The sequence below is a fragment of the Hemitrygon akajei genome, chromosome 3 (genome assembly GCF_048418815.1).
Source record: "Hemitrygon akajei chromosome 3, sHemAka1.3, whole genome shotgun sequence".
NCBI lineage: Eukaryota > Metazoa > Chordata > Chondrichthyes > Myliobatiformes > Dasyatidae > Hemitrygon > Hemitrygon akajei.
The window spans coordinates 136,326,940-136,352,630 of NC_133126.1; the positions used below are offsets into that span (position 1 = coordinate 136,326,940).

Consider the following 25,691-nt stretch of genomic DNA (forward strand, 5'->3'; position numbering starts at 1 on the left):
CCCTCCTCCCTTCGCTGCAACTTAAAATTTGATTTCTGACTCATGCTTTTGATGAGAAGCTGTTTTGTTTCTTCCTCCACAAATGTTGATTGACCTACAGAATATTTCCAGTATTTTCAGCACCTGCAATTTTATTTTGCTTTTCTAAACCTATTCACTGCTTTCAATCCATATCCTGACATCACAGTGATTAAAGTACTGCTTAATAAGGCCGGATGACATTCAAATCCACCTCATAAAAGTCTAATGATGTATGTTCCTTCTGTCACTGAGGTACAACATTGAAGAAAAGATAATTGTTCTCTGTTGTTTTACCTAAGCATACAGAGATCTGGGGTCAAGCTTACATAAGCGTGGTTGTTTAATCAATCTTGTTTTAATTTAGAATAGAATAATATTGCAACGTGAGGAAAATTGCTTTAAAAAATGATGCTCTAAATTTTAAGCACAAACATGTTGAATGGGAGATGAAATCTGTCCTCCACTAATCAATGTCAGTCACATGTTGAACCCTTGTTAAAAGTTTGAACAATGTTTACAAACTTGAGGAAATATTACATTTTAGCCAATAAAATGCATATCATACCTGAGTGAGATGGTAATACCTGAAGGTGCATATTATTCCCAAGACCACAGTCGAAAGCAGAATAATCAGGACGACCGAAACACACAAAATGCGACTCAGTGTAGGCTTCTGAGTTGTTGCAGGGAGAGTCTGCACATCCTAAAAAAGGGAAAAAGGAAAAGAAATTTTGAAAGGGTTTGGACTTTACAATCCTCTTAAGGTGAAACAGGTAGCACAGTTGCCTATACAACTGTTCATATTTCAGATTAGTAATAGGAGCAGGCATTTGCATAAATACAGCATTTGTCCACAAATGAGGCAATATTGCTCTATTTCTTTTCACATTTTAAGGTTCAAATTTCAACCAGCACAATCCAATGACTGAAAACAATGTTCAAACGTTCAAAGATCCAATTTAATGTCAGAAATGTGTACAATATGCCGTACATCCTGAAATGCTTTTTCTTTGCAAATCTTCACGAAAACAGAGAAGTGCTCCAAAGAATGAATGACAGATAAACCCAAGAATCGCAGTCCCCCCAACTCCCCTCCCTCCTTTGCGTAAGCGGCAGTGAGCAACAATCCCCCCCTCCCCCCAGCGCAAAAAAAAGCAGTGTGATAAGATTACTAAGATCTTATGACAGAATTTCAGAGGCAGAATTCTGACACCCAAAAGATGATGTTTCAGATACAGGTTTCCCCCGCTATCTGAAGGTAGAGCGTTCCAATGAAACCATTTGTAAGCCGAAATGTTGTAAAGCAAAGAAGCAATTATCATTCATTTATATGGGAAAAATTTTTGAGCGTTCCCAGACCCAAAAAATAACCTACCAAATCAAACCAAATAACACATAAAACCTAAAATAACATGAACATATAGTAAAAGCAGGAATGATATGATAAATATACAGCCTATAGAAAGTAGAAATATTGTATGTATGGTGTAGTTTCACTTATCAGAATGGGGAAGACAGCTAGCCAAAATCGATTTGGAGAAAAACTATGTACACGCATGCTCACATTAACTACCTGCACAAGGCTTCACAGTCATGGTAGTCTTTCTCGGGGTAAACACACGTATAAAACAGGTGTCTTTTTTTTTTAATCGTAAAAGCAGAAATCCTCTTTGGTTAGCAAAAACAGGTATTAATGTAGGTCTTTTGTAACAGCCAGCTGTCGTAAAGCAAACATTTGAAAAATGGGGGCCACTTGTACCACCTTAATCCAAGATATACATACTAAAATTTATTTCTTTTTATGTAAAATATTTAAAACATTATTAAAAATCGTTATAATTTTTACTTCCTTTGCCACTGGTTGTGTGAAATCTTTTATATTTCTGTTACATCTTAAGACCACAAAACATAGGAGCAGAATTAGTTCATTTGGCCCAAAGAGTCTGTTCCGCATTCAATCATGGCTAATTCTTTTCTTCCCTCCTCAGCCCCAATCCCTGGCCTTCTCTCCAGAACCCTTGATGCCATGTCCAATCAAGAATACACCCAATGACCTGGCCTCTACAGCTGCCTGAGGTAATAAGTTCCACGTTCAGGCTGCAGAAGTTTCTCCACATCACTGTTTTAAATTATGCCCCTCTATCCTGAGGCTGTGCCCTCTTAACCTGGACTCCCCCACCATGGGAAACATCCTTTCCACATCTACTCTGTCTAGGCATTTGAAACAGTCGAAAGGTTTCAAAGAGATCCCCCCATTGTTCTAAATTCCAGCAAATACAGGCCCAGATCTATAACGTGTTTGTCATATGATAACCCTTTCATTCCCATAATCATCCTTGAGAACCTCGTCTGAAACCTTTCCAATACCAGTATGTATTTTCTTAGATGAGACCAAAACTGTTCACAATACTCAAGATGAGGCCTCACCAGTGCCTTATAAAGCCTCAACACCACATCCCTGCTCTTGTATTCAAGACCTCTTGAAATTAACGCTAATGTTGCATTTACCTTCCTCACCACCAACTCAATCTGTAAGTTAAGTTTTAGGGTGTTCTGCACAAGGACTCCCAAATCCCTTTGCATCTCAGATTTTTGGATTTTCTCTCCATTTAGAAAATAGATTGCAGATTTATTTCTACTACCAAAGTGCATGACCATGCATTTTCCAACATTGTACTTCATTGCCATTCTCTTGCCCATTCTTCTGCAGCCTACCTGTTTCCTCATTACTACCTGCCCCTCCACCAACCTTCATATCATCTGCAAACTTGGCAACAAAGTTTGCATCCATCATCTAAATCATTGATATGCAACATAAAAAGAAGTGGTCCCAACACTGACCCCTATAGAACACCACGAGTCACTGGCAGCCAACCAGAACAGGATCCTTTTATTCCCACTCCCTGCCTCAAGGCAGTTAGCCAATGCTCTAAGCAGGACAGTAACTTTCCTGTAATACCATGGGCTCTTAATTTAGTCAGCAGCCTCATGTGTGGCACCTTGTCAAAGGCCTTCCGAAAGTCCAAATATACAACATCCTCGGAACCCCCCTTATCTATCCTACTTGCAATCTTCTCAAATTTCAACAGATTCGTCAGGCAAGGTTTTTCTTTAAGAAAACTATGCTGACTTTGTCATCTTTTGTCTTGTGTCACCAAGTACTCCATAAACTCTTCCTGAATGATTGACTCCAACATTTTCCCAACCACTGAGGTCAGGCTAACTGGTCAACAATTTCCTTTTTGCTGCATTCCTCCTTTCTTAAAGAGTGAAGTGATATTTACAATTTTCTAGTCCTCTGGTATACCATGCCAGAGTCCAATGATTTTTGAAAGATTATTACTAATGCTTCCATAATCTCTACCACTACCTCTTTCAGAACCCTAGAGGTGCAGTTCATCTGGTCTGTGTGACTTATGTACCCTTGGGTCTTTAAGATTTTTGAGCACCTTCTCCCTTGTAATAGTAACTGCACTCACTTCTCTTCCCTCACACCCTTCAATATCTGGCACCCTGCTAGTGCCTTCCACAGTGAAGACTGATGCAAAACACTTAGTTCATCTGCAGTCTCCTTCTCCCCTAATATTATTTCTCCAACCTAATTTTCTAGTGGTCCTGTATCCATTCTCATCTTAATTTTTTTTAACATACTTGAAAAAGCTACTATCCACTTTGATATCATCTTTCCCCTCCTACTGATGCTTTCCAATCCTTTGTCTTCACACTAAATTTTACTTCATTGTACACCCTCTCTTTTGCTTTTACATTAGCTTTGACTTCCCTTGTCAGCCACAGTTGTATTATTTTGCTATTTGAGTGTCTCTTCATTTTTGGAAAAATTTATCCTGCACCTTCCTCATTTTTTCACCAGAAACTCACGCCATTGCTGCTCTGCTGTCATCCCTGCCAGCATCTCCTTCCAACTTACTGTGGCCAACTCCTTTCACATACCACTGTAATTTCCTGAATTCCACTAAAATACTGCTAAGGCAGACTTTACATTGTCTCTATCAAATTTCAAGTTGAACTCAATCATATTGTAATCACTGTCTCCTAAGGGTTCTTTTACCTTAAGCTCCCTAATCAGCTCTGGTTCATTACATAACACCCAACCCAGTATAGCTTAACACCTAGTAGACTCAATGACAAACTGTTCTAAAAAGCCAGCTCATGGGCATTCAACAAACTCACTCTCTTGAGATGTATTTCTAAGCTGATTTTCCCCAATCGAACTGCATGTTGAAATCTCCCATGATTATCATGACATTGCCCTTTTGACATACCTTTTCTATTCCCTGTTGTAATCTGTGCTCCACGTCCCAGCTACTGTTGGGAGGCCTGTATATAACTGCCACCAGGGTAATTTTACCCTTGCAGATACTTAACTCAACCCACTAGGATTCACCATCCCCCAATCCTATGTCACAGCTTTCAAATGACTTGATGCCATTTTTTTTAACCAGCAGAGCCGCAGCACCCCTTCTGCCTATCTTCCTATTCCTCCAATATAACATATAACCTTGGTCACTTAGCTCCCAACTACAACCATTCTTCAACCACAAATCAGTAAAGGCCACAACACCATACCCGACAATCTGTAAAAGTGCAACAAGATCATCTACCTTATTCCTTATATGAGAGTAGAGGGTTGAGGGGGGACTTGATAGAGATATTTAAAATTATGAGGGGGATAGATAGAGTTGACGTGGATAGGCTTTTTCCACTGAGAGTAGGGGAGATTCAAACAAGAGGACATGAGTTGAGAGTTCAGGGGCAAAAGTTTAGGGGTAACACGAGGGGGAACTTCTTTACTCAGAGAGCGGTAGCTGTGTGGAACGAGTTTCCAGTAGAAGTGAAGATAGAGGCAGGTTCGTTTTTGTCATTTTAAAAAAATTGGATAGGTATTTGAACAGGAAAGGAATGGAGGGTTATGGGCTGAGTGCAGGTCAGTGGGACTAGGTGAGAGTAAGTGTTCGGCACGGACTAGAAGGGCCGAGATGGTCTGTTTCCGTGCTGTAATTGTTGTATGGTTATACTCCATGCATTGAGATATAAAACTGAGTACTATATTTGCTACCCATTTTGATTCTGCATCCCTAATGTACAGATACTCACCCTGCTGGCTGCAACTGTGTTCTATCATCTACTTGCCCTTCCTGATAATCTGACTGTACACTATCTCTGCTTTTTTACCATCCATCCTATCCTGAGTCCCTTCACTCCGGCTCCCACACCCCTGCCAAATTACTTTAAACCCTCCCCAACAGCTCTAACAAACTTGTCTGCGAGAATATTGGTCCCCCCCCCCCCCCCCCCCAAGTTCAGGTACAACCTGTTACTTTCGTACAGGTCATATCTCCCCCATCAATCATCAGATTTGGTGTTTGTAAGGAACAGGAAACTTAATGGAAATTTCAGAGTTGTATATCTAAATAGATTCAATTTACCTGGTGTTTAAATACTGTGTTGTTAATTCTTGAATTGGATTCAGGCAAACTAGAGAATATTAGCAGAAGCCTAGTAAAATTATAAGATGAAACAAGCCTCCCACATACGTACACATTCAAATTGATAGTATGCTGGATAAATGCCTGCTTTTTTTTAAGATTGGTTTAAACTGATGGGTCTAATAAATCAAAATCAGTTTGTACTAAACATTTTCCAGTGGTTATGCCAATAGATGAGTCACCCATAGAAAGCAACCAGTTGGCATTTTAACATTGACATTTTGACCAGTATTTTGAGAGCCTTCCTCGGGAAGTTAAATTCACAACACTGTGTTAGAATCAGAATGAGGTTTATTATAACTGACATTAGTTGTGAGATTTGTAAAGTCGCTACGATGATGGAGCTGGCTGAGTTAACAACCCTTTATGATCCTGTGCAGTGCCCCTCTCCATACCATATGGTGAAGCAATCTGTTTGAATGTTCTCCATCTTTGAATATTCTACATCTGCAGAAATTTGCTGGAGTATTTGGAGACATACCAACTCTCCTCAAACTCCTAATGAAAGATAGCCGCTGCCATTCCTTCTCCATAATTAGCAAATAGCAACAGCAAAGTAATTCCCATTGCTTCAGTGCTTTACTGAAACTACAACAAAACCCCTCAACAGAGGGTTACACCAGATAATATAATCACTTTCTAAGAAAAGTTAAAATACTGAGTGACAAGTATAAACAAATAAGAAACATTTCCAGTTATGGTGGAAGTATAAATAAGTTGGTTTAGAATAACTGCACAGAAAAAAACTTTTTACTTCTTAGTGGAGTCACTGGTACAGAACTGTAGTTTCAACAAAATTATATCTACACTCTTAGCCAAAGCCCTGTGAAATCAAAGGCAATTTCTGATCGTAGCACGTGCAGGGCTAAGCATCCACAAGCTGTTGTCAGTGACACCTTGCTCCAACCAAAGGGTGCAACTGGTTGCAGATGAAACTGACACAGAATTAGGAAACTGTTAAACGTATTTAAATAACAAGTGATATGTCTCACCAAAGGATATGATTTGTTGTTTCAGAATCAGGTATATTATCACTGGCAAGTATCATAAAATCTGTTAAATTAGCAGTAGCAGTTCAATGCAGTACATAATACAAAAGAAAAAATATATAATAATAATAAATCAATCAATTACAGTATACATATATTGAATAGATTAAAAGTTGTGTAAAAATCAGAAATTATATATATTAAAAAACAAGTGAGGTAGTGTTCACGGGTTCAATGTCCATTTAGAAATCGGATGGCAGAGGGGAAGAAGCTGTTCCTGAATCACTGAGTGTGTGCCTTCAGGCTTCTGTACCTCCTACCTGATGGTAACAGTGAGAAAAGGGCATGCCCTGGGTGCTGGAGGTCCTTAATAATGGAAGCTACCTTTCTGAGACACCATTCCCTAAAGATGTTCTGAGTACTTTGTAGGCTAGTGTCCATGATGGAGCTGACTAAATTTACAACCCTCTGCAGCTTCTTTCGGTCCTGTGCAGTAGCTTCCCCCACCCCATACCCCACAGCGATGCAGCCTGTCGGAATGCTCTCCACGGTACATCTATAAAAGTTTCTGATACTATATTTATTCATGAAAAATGATGAACAATATCTGAAAAAATGTAGAGAGTAAAAATAAACTCCTTATCTTTTATACATATTTGGATTGTGCATAAGTGTCTGCTTACGATTGCTTTTAAAATGATCCAATATTTATGGAATTCAGAATAATACTGAAAATATCAAAATTTAAAAAGCAAACAATTTTAAAACAACCGGTGTTGATTTAACATTTCCATTAACAGAACCATAGAACACTACGGCACAGTACAGGTCCTTCAGCCCTCCATGTTGTGCCGACCCATATAATCCTTAAAAAAAAAGTACTAAACTCACACTACCCCATAACCCTGCATTTTTCTTTCATCCATGTGCCTGTCCAAGTGGCTCTTAAATACCCCTAATGTTTTAGCCTCCACCACCATCCCTGGCAAGTCATACCAGGCACTCACAACTCTGTGTGTAAAAAAAAAACCACTTACCCCTGATTTCTCCCCTAAACTTCCCTCCCTTAATTTTGTACCTATGCCTTCTGGTGTTTGCTATTGGTGCCCTGGGAAACAGGTACTGACTGTCCACCCTATCTATGCCTCTCATAATCATAATCTCACATCTACAACCCAAACATTTTTTTAAATTTTCCTGTCATATCTGAAAGTTATTAAAAATGTCATCAATTGCTCTTTGCAAATTAATATTGCTCAACAACATGAATAGATCACCAAGAGAAAATGCCTGATTACAAGCCATTTGGGACAAAATGAAAAGACAACAAAAGCCTTTGTAGTTATCAGTGAACAATATTTACTGGCAATTAAATATGCACCTGATCTGATAGTCATGTGATGAAGTCTTCATGGAAGCAATGGGAAATGACAGCATACATGGGGTAAGACTTTTTAGAAATACTATATTCAGAATTAGCTCCTGGAAAATATGAGCTGATAGAAGACTACATTATAGGACAATAAGATAATGGAACAGAATTAGGCCATTTGACCCATTAAGTCTGTTCCACCATTTCATCATGGCTAATCCATTTTCCCTCTCCTGTCTTCTGCCCGTATCTCTTCATGCCCTGGCCAATCAAGAATCTATCAGCCATTGCTTTTAATACACCCAATGACTTGGCCTCCACAGCTGCCTGTGGCAACAAATTCCACAGATTCACCACTCTCTAGCTAAAGAGAATTCTTCCTCACCTCCATTCTAAAAGAACACCTTTCTATTCTGAGGCTGCGTCCTCTGGGTCTTAGACTCCCCCACCTTAAGTAACATCCTCTCATCCACTCTGTCGAGACCTTTCAACATTTGGTAGGTTTCTATGAATTCACTCATTTTCCTGAATTCCAGTAAATGATTTTGTTTTGATTTAATCTTCATGTAGCAGATTAATTTTTTTAAATCAAGCGGTAACTGCTGACAAATCAGAAAAACATTTTCTGCGAAGTAGACAATTCCTCCGTCCCATCTTAACCAGACCGCGGCATTAAGATCAGAAAACAATTCTCACAGAGATTAGAAAACATTTAAAACACACTCTATTGTCAACATTAGCTTGCATTTTTACAGAACATTATTCATACTTGTTCATGCTGTATTGAATATCCTACAGCAAACTCCTTACTTCTACAGTGAAATTGCTCGTTTCAAAATTTAAATAAAAGCACATCTTATTTTGTGTTTTATAAATTCAGAAACATTCTGATTTGGATTGGTGTTATTTAATACATCTTGCCTTTATAAAAGACCCTGATGAACCAAAGAACTCTTTCAGCAAATTACCAAAATATTTTTCTGTAATTATTAATCTGCACTTGGGAGAACATGCACTAGTCTTTATTGAGAGATCAACAGTAGAAAAAGCAAGTAACTTTAATTTGCTAGGTGTCGAATCTCAAAGGATCTGTCCTGGATCCAGCACATTGGTGCAATCATAAAGAAGGTGTGCCAGTGATTTTAATTTGTTAGGAGTTTGAGGAGATTTAATATGTCACTGAAAACTGTTACAAATTTCTGTAGATGTACAGTGAACAGCATTTGGACCAGATGCATCATTATCTGGTATGAAGGCTCCAATGCACAAGATCTAAAGACACCGCCAAGGATTGTAGATTAATCTAGCTCCATCATGAATACAACACTCCTCCCATTGAGAACATCTTCAACAGGCACTGCTTCAAGAAGACAGCATTCATCATTAAGGACCCTCACCATCTGAGACATGTTCTCTTTTTGTTACTACCATCAAGGAGATGGTACAGGAATCTGAAGACTTACATTCAACGATTCAGAAGCAGCTTCTTTCTCTCTGCCTTCAGATTTCTAAATGGTCCATAAACCATTAACACTATGTCATTATTCCTTTTTTCCTGCACTGTTTATTAATTAATAGTAATCTCATGTCTTTGCTCTGTACTATTACTGCAAAACAATAGTTTTCACATCAGTTAACATAAGGTCTTCTGTTGGTTGGAGTCGACCACGGATATTGGTCCAGGTCCATATTATAATTCCTGAAGCCTTCCCCATGAGTGGGTATAGCTGCAAGGCAGCGGGATTTTCAGATTGAGTTTTCCTTCTCCTAGGTGAGCTGTCATCTATGGCTGACAAGCCCCATCCACCCAAAGCAACTGACTTTAAGGCACTAGTAACCCACCTTTGTCCCTTCTCCCATCAGTAAAAATGGTTTCACTGGGCTTAATAGCTAAGCCACACATGAGAACCAGGAGCTGGGCTTGACTGTCAGAGGCTATTTGAGACACATGCTCTTGGGAGCATTTTGGAGGTACCAGAAGTTTATCCCTACTACCTCCCCCGGCTATGACAACCTCAAGGAACCACATCATATAAGGCAGTGTTAATAAACCTGATTCTGAACAAAATGCCTTTTTGGTGTGCTATTAGGAAATACATTTATTAATTGAAGCATATTAACATTAAAACAAAGAATAAATTCTCAGCTAACTGCTCATATTGAACAAGATATGAATTAATAGGTATTAATTCATGTACCATAGAAAAGCTCAGCACTCTTAAAATCACAAAACAATGTAAAATACTTTAAACTGAGCTACAAGTTAAGCCAAGCACGGCCAAACATTGTACACATGCACTCAGTGGCAACTTTACTAGGTACAGGAGCGGAACCTGGTGTGGTTTTCTGCTGCTACAGCTCATTCATTTCGAGGCTCAAAAAAAATGTTGTGCATTCAGAGATGCTCACCACTGTTCTAACATGTGGTTACCTGACTTACCGTCATACCCGTCAGCTTGAACTGCTCTGGCTATTCTCCTCTGACCTTTGTCATTAACAAGCTGTTTTTGCCCACAAAACTGCTACTCCCTGGATGAGTTTTGGGGGTTTTTTCACCATTTTCTGTAAACTCTAAACATTATTGTGTGTGAAGATCCCAGGAGATTAACAGTTTTAGAGTTACTCAGATCACCCCACCTGGCACCAACAATCACTTCCCCATCAAATTAGAACACAGTACTTCTCCAATCTGATGTTTGATCTGAACAACAACTTTATATTTTCAAGCTTTTATGCTCCCACATTGCTGGTTAGATATTTTCATTAAGGATCAAGTCTATGGTTGTACCTAATAAAGGGACTGAGTGTATATTTGCTTCATCTATGGTATGAATCAGATTGTTGAAAAAGGATTCAGAACATAGACATAATTATCAAACTTACCTACAAAAGAAATATGACTTCCTTTTCTTACTGGTGTAAAGTTGGGGTGGCAAGGTAGTGCATTGGTTAGCAGAATGCTTTACAATACAGGCAACCCATGTTCAAATCCCACCACTGCTCGAAAGGAGTTTTTACATTCTCACCGTGACCGCATGGGATTCCACCGTGTATCCCAGTTTCCTGCCATAGCCCAAAGACCGACTGGTTAAATCAGGGGATTGCTAGGGAGCCTATTCTGCGCTGGATCTCAATAAATAAAGTTATTCATTTTTGTTGTCAATCCTGTCATCTTATATCCATGTAAATTATGAGGTCTAACATCTCCTATATACATTTCTTAAGCTCTGCTTTCTGAAATTCTAACTTTGCTGGCCGCTTGTGGGAAATATGGCAACCTATCTGCTGCTGAAAAGGAATTAATGGATGATTCATTGTTACTGTTATGGAATGTTCCTTAAACTGCCCTGTTGTTTGCATAACTTCCTCTTGTTCCTGTGTGCGTTGTGTCGAATCCAACAAAAATTATCCTGCATTGTATTTGCTGCACTGTATGAAAAATGCTGAACTACCCTCTTGGCAATTACACTACAATGTGAAAACAGCCAGTGAAACATGGGAATGATCCCATGCAACTGAAAGCAATACACCAGAGGCTTTTACAACCACATTAGATACAAGAGTTGTGACTGAAGAAAGACAATGGCTGAAGTTGCTTTGCACTACAATGCAAGGGTGTTGATTAAGTGTGTCAAAAATCAAAAGTACAAAAATTAGTGAAAATAGCAAAAAGAAAGCTGCCAATATTTACAAAAATATAGCTACCGGAAAACCCAACAATAGCTCCATACTATTTTTGTACAGAGTGAACGCCTGACAGCCCAATCTCTCTCTTCCACTGAGAATGATGAGCAGTGTTTATTACACACATACCAGCTCCAATTACCCACAAAGTTAACTGAAGACTACACATGAATCAGAATATGTTGCACCCAATAACGAATGTAGTTACAATCATATTACCAAATAAACAGAAGTATCTACCTTAAATACAGCATACAAACAACATATCCACATTTACAAACCCCAATTACTAAAGAAATGGAAAATGGTGTATGATGGGGAAGCACCATAAAGCCAACCCATTATAAGAATACAGTAGGGTAGGGTGGGAGACATCGAAGTGCATACACTCAGTGCAACAACACCAGAATGACACGTGTGTGTGTGTGTGAGAGAAAGAGACATACAGGCACACAACCACGATGAAACCGCACTCAGGTTGGAGACGCAACATCTTATATTCCATCTGGGTAGCCTCCAACCTGATGCCATGAACATTGATTTATCAAAATTCCAGTAATTGCACCACTCTGCACACTATTTATTTCATCCAACTTATCTCCTTACCTGCCCATCACCTCCCTCTGTGCTTCTCCCCCTTCCCTTTCTTCCATGGTCTTCTACCCTCTCTTATCAGATTCCCCCTTATCCAGCCCTGTATCTCTTTCACCAATCAACTTCCTTACTCTTTTCTTCACCTCTCCCTCCTCTCCTAGCTTCACCTATCACCTACCACATTCTACTTCTTCCTCCCCTGCCCCCACCTTCTTGCTTCTCGTCTTTTTTCCCAGTCCTGATGAAGGGTCTTGTCCTGAAACATCAACTGTTTATTGATTTTCATAGATGCTGCCTGGCCTGCTGTGCCACTCCAGCATTTTGTGTGTTGTTAAGGCTGTATACGGTGGCATACATGTACTTTGAGAATAAAATTTACTTTGAACTTTAAATAGTTGTACTTTCCGATACTGCAGCCTAGACCAAGTCCACAACCCTCTTAGTATTCAGCCTTTTTATTTGCATGTAAGGAATGAATGACACACACACGGAGCACAAAAGTAACTACCAGTTGCTGTACGACTATTCACAGCTAGTTTCAGCTCCACAATACGCCTGCTGCCTTCACTTAACTAGCTCCAATTAGTCATCAGTTGGATAGTACAATATAAACAACATCTTGTATGTTCAAAAAGCGCAGATTCACAGCTGCCATTTCTGACAACAAACACATCAATGTGAAGATTACTGGTACAAATACAAACCATGAGAAATCCATAACAGATCCCAGGCAAGAACAGTTCAGCTTCAGTGACTGTGATTTATGTTAGATACTGAATCTGGTACTTTTAAAAGGTGCACACAGCTGCAGCAATGATTTAATCTCCACTAATGAATGGAAAAGGGGAATGTTATTTAAATGTTGCAAGGCTATTAACTGCTGAGATCTGGTGATCCTTATAACAGAAATGCCATTCGCCAGCAGCCATAGACAGTGGCCAGTTAACCTAGGAATCCAGACACTTCTGGGATGTGGAAGGCAACCAGAGTACTTGGAGAAAACCTCCTGCATCTCAAAAACATGCTCTGATAACAGAAAGCGAACGGCCTAATTGCAACTGCCTGCTAAGCTGTGGTTTCAGATCATCTGCTGGGACAGTAAAGCAACAATAGATAACTGCACTCCATTGGTTTATGTGGTCAGGAAGTTCACAAATTACTGTGCCACTAAAAAATAACCCAGTTCATTTTTTCCATATTCCTGACTGAGCCTGTAAAGTATTATATAGAGTGGATAACCACACTTTAAATTACCGTCATTGCAAGATGGAACAAAAAAAGAGATGTTCCCATATGAGAGAACCTTTGCACAAAGATTTCACTGGGGAACTCACAAAAAAGTAGACAAGTAGTTATTGTTTTCTCTTACTACCTTTCCTTTCAGTTAGTCCTGACAAAGAGTCTCGGCCCAAAATGTCCACAATGCTTCTCCCTATAGATGCTGCCTGGCCTGCTGCATTCCACCAGCGTTTTGTGTGTGTAACCTTATGGTTTAAGTCAGTTGATATTAGGCTATTTCACATTTGTAATTTAACATCTCACTAAAATCTATATACACCACATCCACTATTCTAGCTCCAACAATTTGTTCAGTCAGGCTCATGAAGCTTGACCTGCCCCTCTCAAAGCAATGCTCCCTATTCCTAAGCATTTAGCACTTCTCCAAATACTCTCAAATCCCATCTCTCAGAATCCTCTCCAATTGTTTGCCCACCACTGAAGTAAAACTCAGCATAACCATAAAACATTCAAATCAAATTAATAACCTGTAACAGTACCCCTCATCGATATGTCAGAGAAGATGCTCACTAACCTACTGTGTATCTCCTGCAACTTCTGTATTTCTGCAAACTTCAAAATATATCTGGTATATTGCAACCCTAGCATTTATTTAACATTGGAAGGAAGACCAAGGTTTGTTAATGTTTCTACCCTTGTTCAAACAAAAGTATTAACTTAATTCTAGATCAGAATCTGTGGACATAGAGAACTGGTGCTCTGCAAGGTTCGTTGCTGGGACAGCTGTTTGAAGTGCAAATACAAAACTGGATGAAAATGGAGATAGTCTGATTACATATTATATGAAATTTGGTGAATCAGTAACAGTGAGTTAGATGGTCATAGGATACAGCAGGATATAGATCAGTTGGAAGCTTGGACAGAAAAATGGCAGATGGAGTTTAATCCAGACAAGTGTAAGTACTGTATCTTGAGAGGTCAAAAACAATTAAGAAAACATACAGTACAACGCAGGACCCTCAGGAGTACTGATATTCAGAGGGAACTTGAGATGCATGTCCATAGCTCCTTTAAAGTTGCAGCGTAATTAGGTACGGTGATAAAGGCAGCGTATGGCATGCTTGCAATCATTGTTCCAGGCAGTGAATAAAACAGCTGTGAAGCTCTGTTGCCGTTGTAAAAGAACTTTAGATAAGCCACTTTTAGAGTACTATGCGCAGTTGCAACACTACAAGAAGAACTTGGAGAATTTGAAGTGGTACAAAGTAAGTCCACCTGAACATTCACAGAACAAGAGAAAATCTGCAGATACTGGAAATCCAGCAACACACACAAAATGCTGGAGGAACTCAGCAGGCCAGCCAGTATCTATGGAAAAGAGTACAGTCGCCATTTCTTGCTGAGACCCTTCATCAGGAATAGAGGAAAACACTGCCTGGATTGGAGTCTATTAAGTATAAATGGACAAACTTGGATTGTTTTCTCTAGAGTGCCAGAGGGTGATCTGACAGAAGTATATAAAATGATGAGAGGTATAGAGAGGGTAGATAGAATATTCTTCCCAGAGGAGATATATTAAATACCCAAGGCCATAAGATTGACATGAAATGAGAAATATTTCTTAAAAAGAGATTCTAAGGCAAGCACTTTTTTGAAAAATTAGTGTGCTAAGGGTCTGGAAGTAGTAGTGATATTTAAAAGACATTTAGATAAATAAGTGAACAGGTGGGGAATAGAGGGACAAAGACCATGTTGGAATTAATTAGACTGGGATTATGATTGTGGCAAACATAGTTGGCCAAAGGTCTTGTTCCATGTTCTATTAAATTACCATTATGCTGCAATACTTGTAAGCAAAGAAATAGCTATAAGAATGAAATTTCAACAGCCTCAGTCTTCAAGTTCCATATAATACTGAACTATAGCAACTTTCATCTGTCAAGGCAACACATTAGGAACACAATAAAATAATTATTATAATTACATTCTAAAAAAGGTGTAAGGTGCTCCTTCCCTCTGCTAGCCTGCAGATTACCCTTGGGCAAGGTGTAGCACATGCTTAGCCCCTTATCATGGTCATGTTAAACCATGGGAGCAGGTGGTGGATGGTCATATGAACAGCTGGTGCACATCACAAGACTTGGATATGCAACAACTGATGCCAGGCATCTCTGAAGAGTACTGATAATGGCTGGGGTCACCCATCTTGTAAAGACACTACCCAGACAAAGGCATTGGCAAGCCACTTCTGTAGAAAAATTTGCCAAGAACAATCAAGGTCAAAGACCATGATCACTCACAGCACGTAATGATGATAATCAAAAAGCTGCAGATGCTGCAAATCTCAAAAAAATACATGAAAATGCTGCAAAAAGTCAACAGGTCAGGTATCAATCACATGTTGGGAAAGAAACAGAGCTGTTTTCCATTCACTGATTTCATTCAAGCTGATGACCTTCCGAATGGCACCTTAACATAACCAACATTTTTAAAAAATTTTATAGTTACATGCCAGTTTATCACTTGCTCAACTCAGGAAAAAAATCTCTATCTATAGTTGATAAATTCAAGATTGTAATATTGTAAATGTGTATAGGGTGGAGTCAAGGTATTTGCAAATTATCCTTCGATATGGTTTAATGTTTTTGCATGCTACCTGGTAGAGCTTAACTACCACCTCTCTTATTTGGACTGAGAAACTTTCATTGAAAATTAAATTTGTTCTTCTTTCTCCATGAGTATCGACACTATTGGAGTCATCTAGATGGATACAATGGTCCCAATTCCTGTATTATTCATAGTTTGATCTCTTTTGTGCAACAGTTAGTTCTTGTATTTGTTCCTGGCAACATTGACAGCCAATTATCCAGTGCCCCAAAGTGAAGAGGCATTTCACACTCACCCACATTGGTGAGTCTGGAGTCACATTTAGTACAGATGAGACAAGGATGAACTAAATTCCTTCCTGAATATTAATGAAGCATATGGGTTTTGACATAACCTAGTACAGGTTGAAACTCCCTCATCTGGAACTCTCAGAAACTGGGGCAGCACAGAAAATCCAGATCATGAAAACTGCTCTGATCATCTTCCTCTAAGCAACAGGACTGTTCTTTTGAAATATAGTCATCACACAAATATTGTCTGTAACCCCAGTGTCTGAGTTAGAAATATTTTCAGCTGAGACTGCAAAAATTGTACAGGAAGGTTAATTAACCACCAATTAGTAGAACCTCAGTTTTAGATCGGAGTTAATTTTCGCTGGAATTAGTTAATTAGTATACATCTGTTCTACAGGTACAAAACATCTTAAGCCCATGGGAATTACTAGACCACAGAATGCCAGGATAGAGTTTCAAGACAGTTTCATAACTATCCCAACTTCAGACTTACTTAGCTACCTGAACTTAAGCTCCCCATTGGGTTGTTGGGATCTGAACGGGAACAATGGCCTAGAATCCTGGCTGCTGGTGAAATACCAAAATGCTTTATATCCTCATACAGAAGCAGAGACATTCCCATTGAACATCAGCTCAGAAATGGTCTACTACACCAACTCCTAGATTAGCCCTGAAGAATTGATTTAGGTATCAACTTTCTGCACCAAACTCTGACAATCCTTCCCTCGCACTCTGACTAGTCTTCCACAGCATTTCAATGAACTAGATTATTATTTTTATTTTATTTAGAGACACAGCATTGGGCAGGCCCTCTGGTCCTTTGAGTCACACCATCCAGCAGCCCCTTAGCCTAATAACCTATTAACCTATGTCTTTGAACTGTGAGAAGGAACTGGAGGACCAGGAGAAAACCGACACATTCCAAGGGGAGGACATACAGACTCCTCAAAGGTAACGCTAAAATTAAACTCCAGACTCCGATGCCCCAAGCTGAAATAGTGTCACGCTAACCACACTACCATGGCGCACTTTTTGTCCTAATATCTCCTTATACAGCTAAGTGCAAAATTTGGTTTCACATCGATGGAGTATCTTGGAACATTTTACAACATCATTGATGCTATAGACTCAGTGGCCACTTTATTAGGTACTTCCTGTGCCACTAAGTCTTTGTTCATGATCTTCTGCTGTACTCCATCCACTTCAAGGTTTGACGTGCTGTGTGTTCGGAGATGTTCTTTTGTATACCAGGGTTGTAACACGTGGCTATTTGAGTTACTGTCACCATCTTGTCAGCTTGAACCAGTCTGGTCATTCACCTCTGACCTCCCACATTAGCAAGGCATTGTCAACCACATAACTACTGCTCATGGATGCTTTTTGTTTTCCACACTATTCTCTGTGAACTCTTAGAATCTGTTATGCATAAAAATTGCTGAAATAATCAAACCTCCCCATCTGGTACCACAATCATTCCACAATCACATTTCTTCCTCATTCTTATGTCTGGTCTGAACAACAACTGAACCTCTCGACCATGTCTGCATGGTTTTATGCATTGAGTTGCTGCCACATAATTGGTGGATTATATATTTACATTAAGGAGCAGGTGTACACATGTACTGAAAAAAGACACCACTGGGGGTATATCTGGGCACATCTTAATCCATCTGAATATAAGTTAATGCACATTAAAAAGCCCACTTGAGGAAATTGCTTAGTCTGTACATCATGTAAAGCAAATAGATCTTCCAGAAAGTAATTTGTAATGCACGCTTTTGATCACACTCAGCTTTGACACATCAAGTAGAAACAGCCTTTACTAAAATGTCCACATCATTATTGGAAAAGCTCATGATGACTGGATTAAACCAAAGTCTATAGCTCATGGAAGCTGCACTGGCAGACACTGTAGGATACAACTACTCCAAGTTGAGAGCTAACATAGTTCAATCTTTAATAGGAAATGAACAAAAATAAGTGGTAATGCTTAAATTTCAGAAATAACTAAAATTATTAGAAGAGTAAAATATAAAAGATGGTTATGTTTCATTTTAGAAATTAATAATGGCAGCACAACTGGAAGAATTGGGATAATTGATAAAGAGCTGGTTATTGAGTTCAGAAATCATAATCATCTTTTTATCAATAGTATAGAGGTTGAGAGAATTAAGCAACTTAAGGTCCTTGAACATCACACAAAGCCTGTCCTGGTCCAAACCTGTTGATATCACAGAGAAGAAAAATCACCAACTCTGCTTCCTGAGGAGGCTAAAGAAATTTGGCATGTCAACCCTTACCCATTTTTACTGATTCACCATATAAAGCACCCTATCTAGATGCATAATTGCCTGGCATGGCAGCTGCTCTGCATGTGACCACAAGAAACTACAGAAAGCCGAGGACACAACTCAGCACAGCACATAAACCAGCCTCTCCTACACTGACAACACACACAAAATGCTGGAGGAGCTCAGCAGGCCAGGCAGCATCTATGGAAAAAAGCACAGTCGGCATTTTGGACCAAAACCCTTTGGCAGGACCGGAGAAAAAAAAGCTGAGGAGTAGATTTGAAAGGTGGGGGGAGGGGAGAGAGAAACACCAGGCGAGAGGTGAAACTTAGAGGGAGAGCGATGAAGTAAAGAGCTGGGAAGTTGACTGGTGAAAGAGAGAAGGCCATGGAAGAAAACAAAAGGGGGGAGGGGCACCTGAGGGAGGCGATGGGCGGGCATAACATGAGAGGGGGGAAAAGATGGGAAATGGTGAAGGGGGGCAGTGAGGGGAAAGCATTACTGGAAGTTTGAAAAATAGATGTTTATGCCATCAGGTTGGAGGCTACCCAAACCAAATATAAGGTGCTGTTCCTCCAACCTAAGTGTGGCCTTACCATGACAGTGGAGGAGGCCATGGATGAACATAACAGAATGGGAGTGGGAAGCACCGAACACAGTATTCGACCCCAACAGACTCACAGGTGAAGTGTCGCCTCACCTGGAAGGACTTTTTGGGACCTGAGTGAGGGAGGTGGTATAGGGCAGATGTAGCACTTGTTCTGCTTGCAAGGATAAGCGCCAGGAGGGAGATCAGTGGAGAGGGACGAATGGATAAGGGCGTCATATCCCTGCGGAGAGCAGAAGGTGGAGAGGAGGGGAAGATGTGTTTGGTGGTGGGATCCAGTAGGAGGTGGCAGAAGTTTCAGAGAATTATGTGCTGGTGGCACATAACATGCCACGAATTATGTGGTCTCCTACACAGACCCTGTGTATACTTCTTGCTGCCTCAATAATGTAGCCAGTATAATCAAAGAGCCCACCTGGCCCAGTCATTCAATGTTTCTCTCCTCATTATGATTTTGCACTTTGTAGTTTACTTTGTGTATCTGTTACACTTCATTCTGCATTGTTCTGCCTCAATGCACCGTGTACGATTTGATTTGTTTTAATGTGATTGTATTTCTGATAAGAACTATGACTAAAATCTGCCAGGTGATAACATCGCTCCAAAATAAGCAATTGTTTACTCAGTTTCAGATGCTGACTTTCATTGGCATATGCTGTTTTGGAATCTTTGTTAAAAAGTTTGCAAGTCAGCAAAGATCAGTAAGATAAGAAAAAATACAATAACCATCAGTCCCAAAAAGAAACACTCTGAATTCAAGGCTAGCACACTGACTGGAAACAAATAGTGATGACCTGTGAACATTTTAATCAGTGAAGTGGAGCTTAAAATTTAATGTTCGGTCCCTTAACTTTTAAGGTACACATTGGTAATCTGGACATAAATATAATGGGAATTATATTATATTATATTAATATTATACTTGCAGATGAGAAAAAGCGTTGCCTATGTGACGTGGAAAAAAACAAAAATATTAGGAATGAGTCGATGGCTGATCAAGTAGTCAAAGAAGTGGCAAATGGAGGTAATGCTAGACAAACTGACCCATGAATAACCAATAATTGATAAGTTACTGAAACAGGAGAGGAAAACTGAGACCTTGATTTTTAAGTCCACAGTTATCAAAGGTACAAATGCAGGTAAATGTATGTGTGTGTTGTTTGGATTTCCAGCATCTGCAGATTTTCTTCCATTTGTAATACAGGTAAATTAGATGGGTATGAAGGCAAGCAGGATACTTTACTCCTAATTACTCTAATGGACATTTAACTTCAGTGGCTCATGGTTAAACAATGCCTTATGTTTAAAATTTTTATGCTTGTTTTCAAATAACTATATTGCCCTCTCTAATTTACATAGTTTCAGTAGATCGAATAACACTCCTCTTCTCTGCACTTCTCCAATTCTGTCCACTTGTGGCAATCTGTCAAACGTTATCACCCCGTGAAGCACTTTTGGATATTTTAAAATTTCTATATTAACCTCAAATTCCTACTGTTCAAGTTGTTAGCCATGACAGGAACATGTTCTGTCCTAATATCAACAGGTCAAAGATGCAGGGCTCAGTTCGGAGCCCCAAGTTTTTGTGCCAGTTCTTCTTTAAAGCAGTTAAAAACACAATTTAAAAAATTCTCTTTAAAGATGCAATTAGATTACATAGAAACATAGAAAACCTACAGCACCATACAGGCCCTTCAGCCCACAATGCTGTGCTGAATATGTACTTACTTCAGAAACTACCAAGAATAACCCATATTTTTTATATGGGTTATATGCCGTCTTATTTTTCTAAGCTGCACGTCCCTATCCAAGAGTCAGGGGCAGGCCCATTCCACACACTTACCACTCTGTGTAAAAAACTTACCCCTGACATCTCTGTACCTAGTTCCAAGCACCTTAAAACTGCACCCTCTTGTGTTAGCCATTTCAGCCCTGGGAAAAAGCCTCTGACTAACCATACTGTCAATGGTAGTTTAGTTTAGCTTTATTTATCACATATACATTGAAACATACAGTGAGATATGTCATTTGCATCAATGACCAACATAATCCGAGGATTGTGCTGGGGGCAGCCTGCAAGTATTGCCATGCTTCTGATGCTAATGTAGCATGCCCACAACTTACTAACCCTAACCTCTACATCTTTGTAATGTGGATGGAAACTGAATCACAGCGAGAATGTACAAACTCCTTACAGGTAACAGGTGGAATTGAATTCACATCACTGGTACTGGAAAGTATTATGCTAACCACTACAAAAAATGTTTAGTTTATGATTACAGATGAAAAAAATCTTAAGTCAGTATTTTTTCCTAATACATTTGTTGTCCTCTAGTCATCTTCTAAAATCTGAAGGGAAAAAAATCAGTGCATAATGTTTCAGGAGAAATTGTGAAGACAGGAAATGAAATTTTGTGTCATAGAGATGTGATGAAATGTTATATTCTGTCTGTTATGGGATGGATCACTGAATAATGATCAACTATTTCAGCATATGATTTATATTAACTAAAATCAGTATATATTTTTTAAATATTAGTAGCCATTCAATTCAATTATGGTTGATCATTCATCCCATTCCTGTTCCCTCCATATACTTCTTGATGCCTTGTCTGTTTGTAAATCTATCTTCTTAAATATCCTCAGTTATTCAAACTCCACATCCTTCTATAGGATCACCAACATCCGTGAACATGCATCTCAGTCCTAAATCTCCTACCCTATGTCCTGAAACTGTGACTCCTGGTTCAGATGCTCCACCCAAGGGAATTACTCCTCTATGCATCTGGTCTCCCAAACCCTATCAGGATGCTGCATTTTCAATGAGATTTTCTCTTGTTCGTGTAAACTAGGATATATATCCCTATTCAACCCAATCTCTCCTCAGCCAGATGAACTTCAGCTACACCTGATCAGGGTTTGCATTGTTTCTTCTAGGATTCCATTGCTCCTGGATACTTTTAGCACTGTAGCTCAAAACTGAAATAGTAGTTACATTTTCATTATGGTGTGAACCATGATCAAACTTGCAGAAGATTGTTTTAAATGCCAGAAACAATCACCTTTCAATGTTTTAACTCTCTGATAAATTACTAAAAATTGCAGAATGTAGATACGACATACTGTACAACTTCAGGCAAAGCAACTGGAAAACATTACATTTGTAGTTATTTTAAGTGAAGAGGAATAGACAGAGTGGACAGCCAGCACTTCTTCCCCAGGGCACCACTGCTCAGTACAAGAGGACATGGTTTTAAGGTAAGGGGTGGGAAGTTCAAGGGGGATATTAGAGGAGGGTTTTTCACTCAGAGAGTGGTTGGTACGTGGAATGCACTGCCTGAGTCAGTGGTGGAGGCAGATACACTAGTGAAATTTAAGAGACTACTAGACAGGAATATGGAGGAATTTAAGGTGGGGGGATATATGGGAGGCAGGAGTTAGGGGTCGGCACAACATTGTGGGCTGAAGGGCCTATGCTGTACTATTCTATGTTCCATGTTCTAAGATTTAAGTCAATCAGCAAGTCATAATATGTGCATAGACATCAATTACAGTACTGAAAACAACAAAGATCTTTCTTTTATTTACCATAAAAACACAAGCCCCAATGTGCATTCTGTTTAGAGAAATCAGCTGTAAATTAATACACAGAAGAAATTAAATCACTAGAGAATATCTTGCTTTTCAGCTAGGATTTTACGTGTTATGCAATGGAGGAGTTTTGCAATAAAGGTAAGAAAGAAAAATATGAGCACTATGAACTGTAGTTAAATGTGTCAACTTTATCGGTGTAATTAAGCGTTAACTTAAGTAGTTGCAGCTTAACAAAATGCAAGATGCACAGGGTATGAACGTCCTGTCAGTACAACAATTTTATTTATGAAGCCCTGCTTTCCATCTGCATTCCTTTGTGAAACACCCTTCACTCGCCCACACGCCCCTCTCCCCGTGCTTTCTCAGTCCTCTGTTTTAACAAAGCTTCCAGTCTGAACAAACACGAGGAAATCTGCAGATGCTGGAAATTCGAACAACAACACACACAAAATGCTGGCGGAACACAGCAGGCCAGGCAGCATCTATAGGGAGAAGCGCAGTGCTTCTCTTTATAGATGCTGCCTGGCCTGCTGTGTTCCACCAGCATTTTGTGTGTGTTGCTTCCTGTCTGAAACTTGGTTTTCAATATCTCCTACCGTTTTTTATAAACATTGGTGCCGTTCCTTTCCAAGGTAATGTAACCAATTAAAAAAAACAGCTCTTGAAACAACGCTATTAACCACCCGAGGAGACGTTAATGAATTATAAATAGCGAGCGCAAAAATTATAAACAGCTCTTTTAAGATACAATAAATCCAATGTAATTAATGGCACATTCTTGGTTTCAATATACCAAGAATGTTAGTTTGTCAGGTACACTGTAGTAATTTCCCAAAGCTAAAACAACCTCTAACAAAACAATATGCATGTTAATTATATGTGAATTTAAGAAATCGACACTGCTTACACGTAATTGAGCAGAAATTAAAATTGACTTACGTCAGCTTGAGGGATAAGAATTTCGGTTTTATCCGCTTCGCCTTCCGCTTTTTCTGGCTTCTGCCCCAGAGAGCTGGACAGTGAGATCTTCACCATTTTGCGGGAAAATATTGAACTCTCTCTCACTCAGCTTTGAAAATAAAACCAAATAAAAAAAATGTCGCCAGCTATCCCGCTTCCTGTGTCTGATCTGACCCTTCGGTTTCCGGAAGTTTCGGGATATGCGTGCGTCTGTTGTGTGGAAAGGGAAGGCCTTTGAATTTATTTTCATAGGCAATCAAGCGAGAGCTTTTATAAAGGAAAATATAACGTTCACTTATGCTAAATGACAAAGCTTACAGACCAGGAATAATTGACAAATCTTTGAGCCCACCCGTCCTCATGAATTCTTTATTAATGAATTCTTCATCAGGCTCAAGGTACCTGATAAAGAATTAATCGAGTCATACAACACAGAAAAATAAGCTCTTCAGACAGTGACGCCAATTCCGGCCATCAATAACGATATGAAACACATCTACTATCCCCGTGTCTGCAGGCTTAAAATGTTGAAGTCCCTACCTATTCCACCTATTAATGTAGAACATCCCAGATGAGTCTTCCTCCGAGTGGGAAAAAGTTCTTCCTCAAATCCACTCCAAACCTATGCCCTCTACTGTTAGATACCGTCACTACGGAGACATGTTTCCTACTATCAACCCGACTTATAGCAACAGAATTAGGCCATTTCATCGTGGCTGAACCACTTCCTCTCAGCCCCAGTCTCCTGCCTTATAGCCCATATAAGTTTTTATTCCTCCCTCAGGATCCACACAGCCTCTTCCACTCCTTCTCATAACTGTAAATCTTAATTGCAGGCAACAACCTAGTGAACCTTTCCTGTAAATGTGACCAGAACCATACACAGTCCAGCTGAGGTTTAGCCAATCTTTTATAGAGCTGAGGCAGCTCCCTGCTCTGATAGTCCATGCCCCAGAGCATGGTGCAGCCAAATTCATGGATCCTTGAACCATTGTTTCTCAATACTCCCAAAGGACCGGCCATTCATTGTTTATTGAATATGAGCCCTCTAAAGTGCATCCCCTCACACTTACCAGGATTAAATTCTATCTGTCAGATCTACAGATCTTAACAACTAATCAATACCATCCCAAAGCCTGTAACCATGCTCCTCACAATCAATATTACCAATTTTATATCATCTGCAAACTTACTGATCATATCTTCTACATTCATATTCAAATTATTAATATATATAGCAAACAGGAAAGGTCCCTGCACTGATCTGTTATACAGCTCTGGTTACAAATTTTCAATTCCAGAACAACCTCCAACATTATTCTTTGCTTACTAGCATGAACCAGTTTTGATCTAATTTGCTAATTTGCTCTGGGTTCTCATAGGCTCTAATTATTTTTGGACCACTTGTCCACCTGGAACTTTATCAAAGGCCTTATTGAACTCCATATAGATTGCATCAACAGCATTGTCCTCATCAATAGATTTTGTTACCTCTTTGAAATATTTAATCACATTGATTCAACAGGATTTGTCTGACAAAAATTGTTGATTAACTCCTGCCTTTCCAGATTCAGATTAATCCCATCCTTTAGAATTAATTCTAATAATTTCTGCACCACTAACATTAGACTCACAGGGCCTCAAACAGTCCTTCTAGGTGAGGCAACATTTCACTTGCGAATCTCTGCAGTTATCTATTCCATTCGGTGCAGCCTCCTCCACATTGAGGCCCATTGTAAATTTGGGGAGCCACTTGGTCAAGCACGTCTGCTCCATCTGGCAGAAGTGAAACTTCCTGATGGGTAAACATTTTAATTCCAATTCTCATTCTGGTTCCGACGTAACTATCCATGGCCTCTTCCTGTGCCAAGATGAGGCCGTCCTCAGGGTGGAGGAGCAACATCTTATATTCTGTCTGGGTAGCCTCCAACCT

At 39.5% G+C, this 25,691-nt stretch overlaps 1 protein-coding gene across 3 annotated transcripts in view; it reads right to left on the bottom strand.

The window, feature by feature from the left end:
• The window catches only part of LOC140725439 (integral membrane protein 2C-like), a 38,731-nt gene extending 14,314 nt beyond the window's left edge, over positions 1 to 24,417 (bottom strand). The window contains exons 1-3 of one of the 3 annotated variants that reach the window (XM_073040900.1): positions 24,299 to 24,417; positions 23,738 to 23,867; positions 587 to 724 (exon numbers count right to left, since the gene is read on the bottom strand). In XM_073040900.1, the coding sequence (XP_072897001.1) occupies positions 587 to 724; positions 23,738 to 23,833 (234 nt within the window). In that variant the 5' untranslated portion in view covers positions 23,834 to 23,867; positions 24,299 to 24,417. Of the gene's footprint in view, positions 1 to 586; positions 725 to 23,737; positions 24,253 to 24,298 lie in introns of those variants that run through there. The other 2 variants (XM_073040898.1, XM_073040899.1) reach the window with 2 other exon arrangements.
• Positions 24,418 to 25,691: the final 1,274 nt, after the last annotated feature.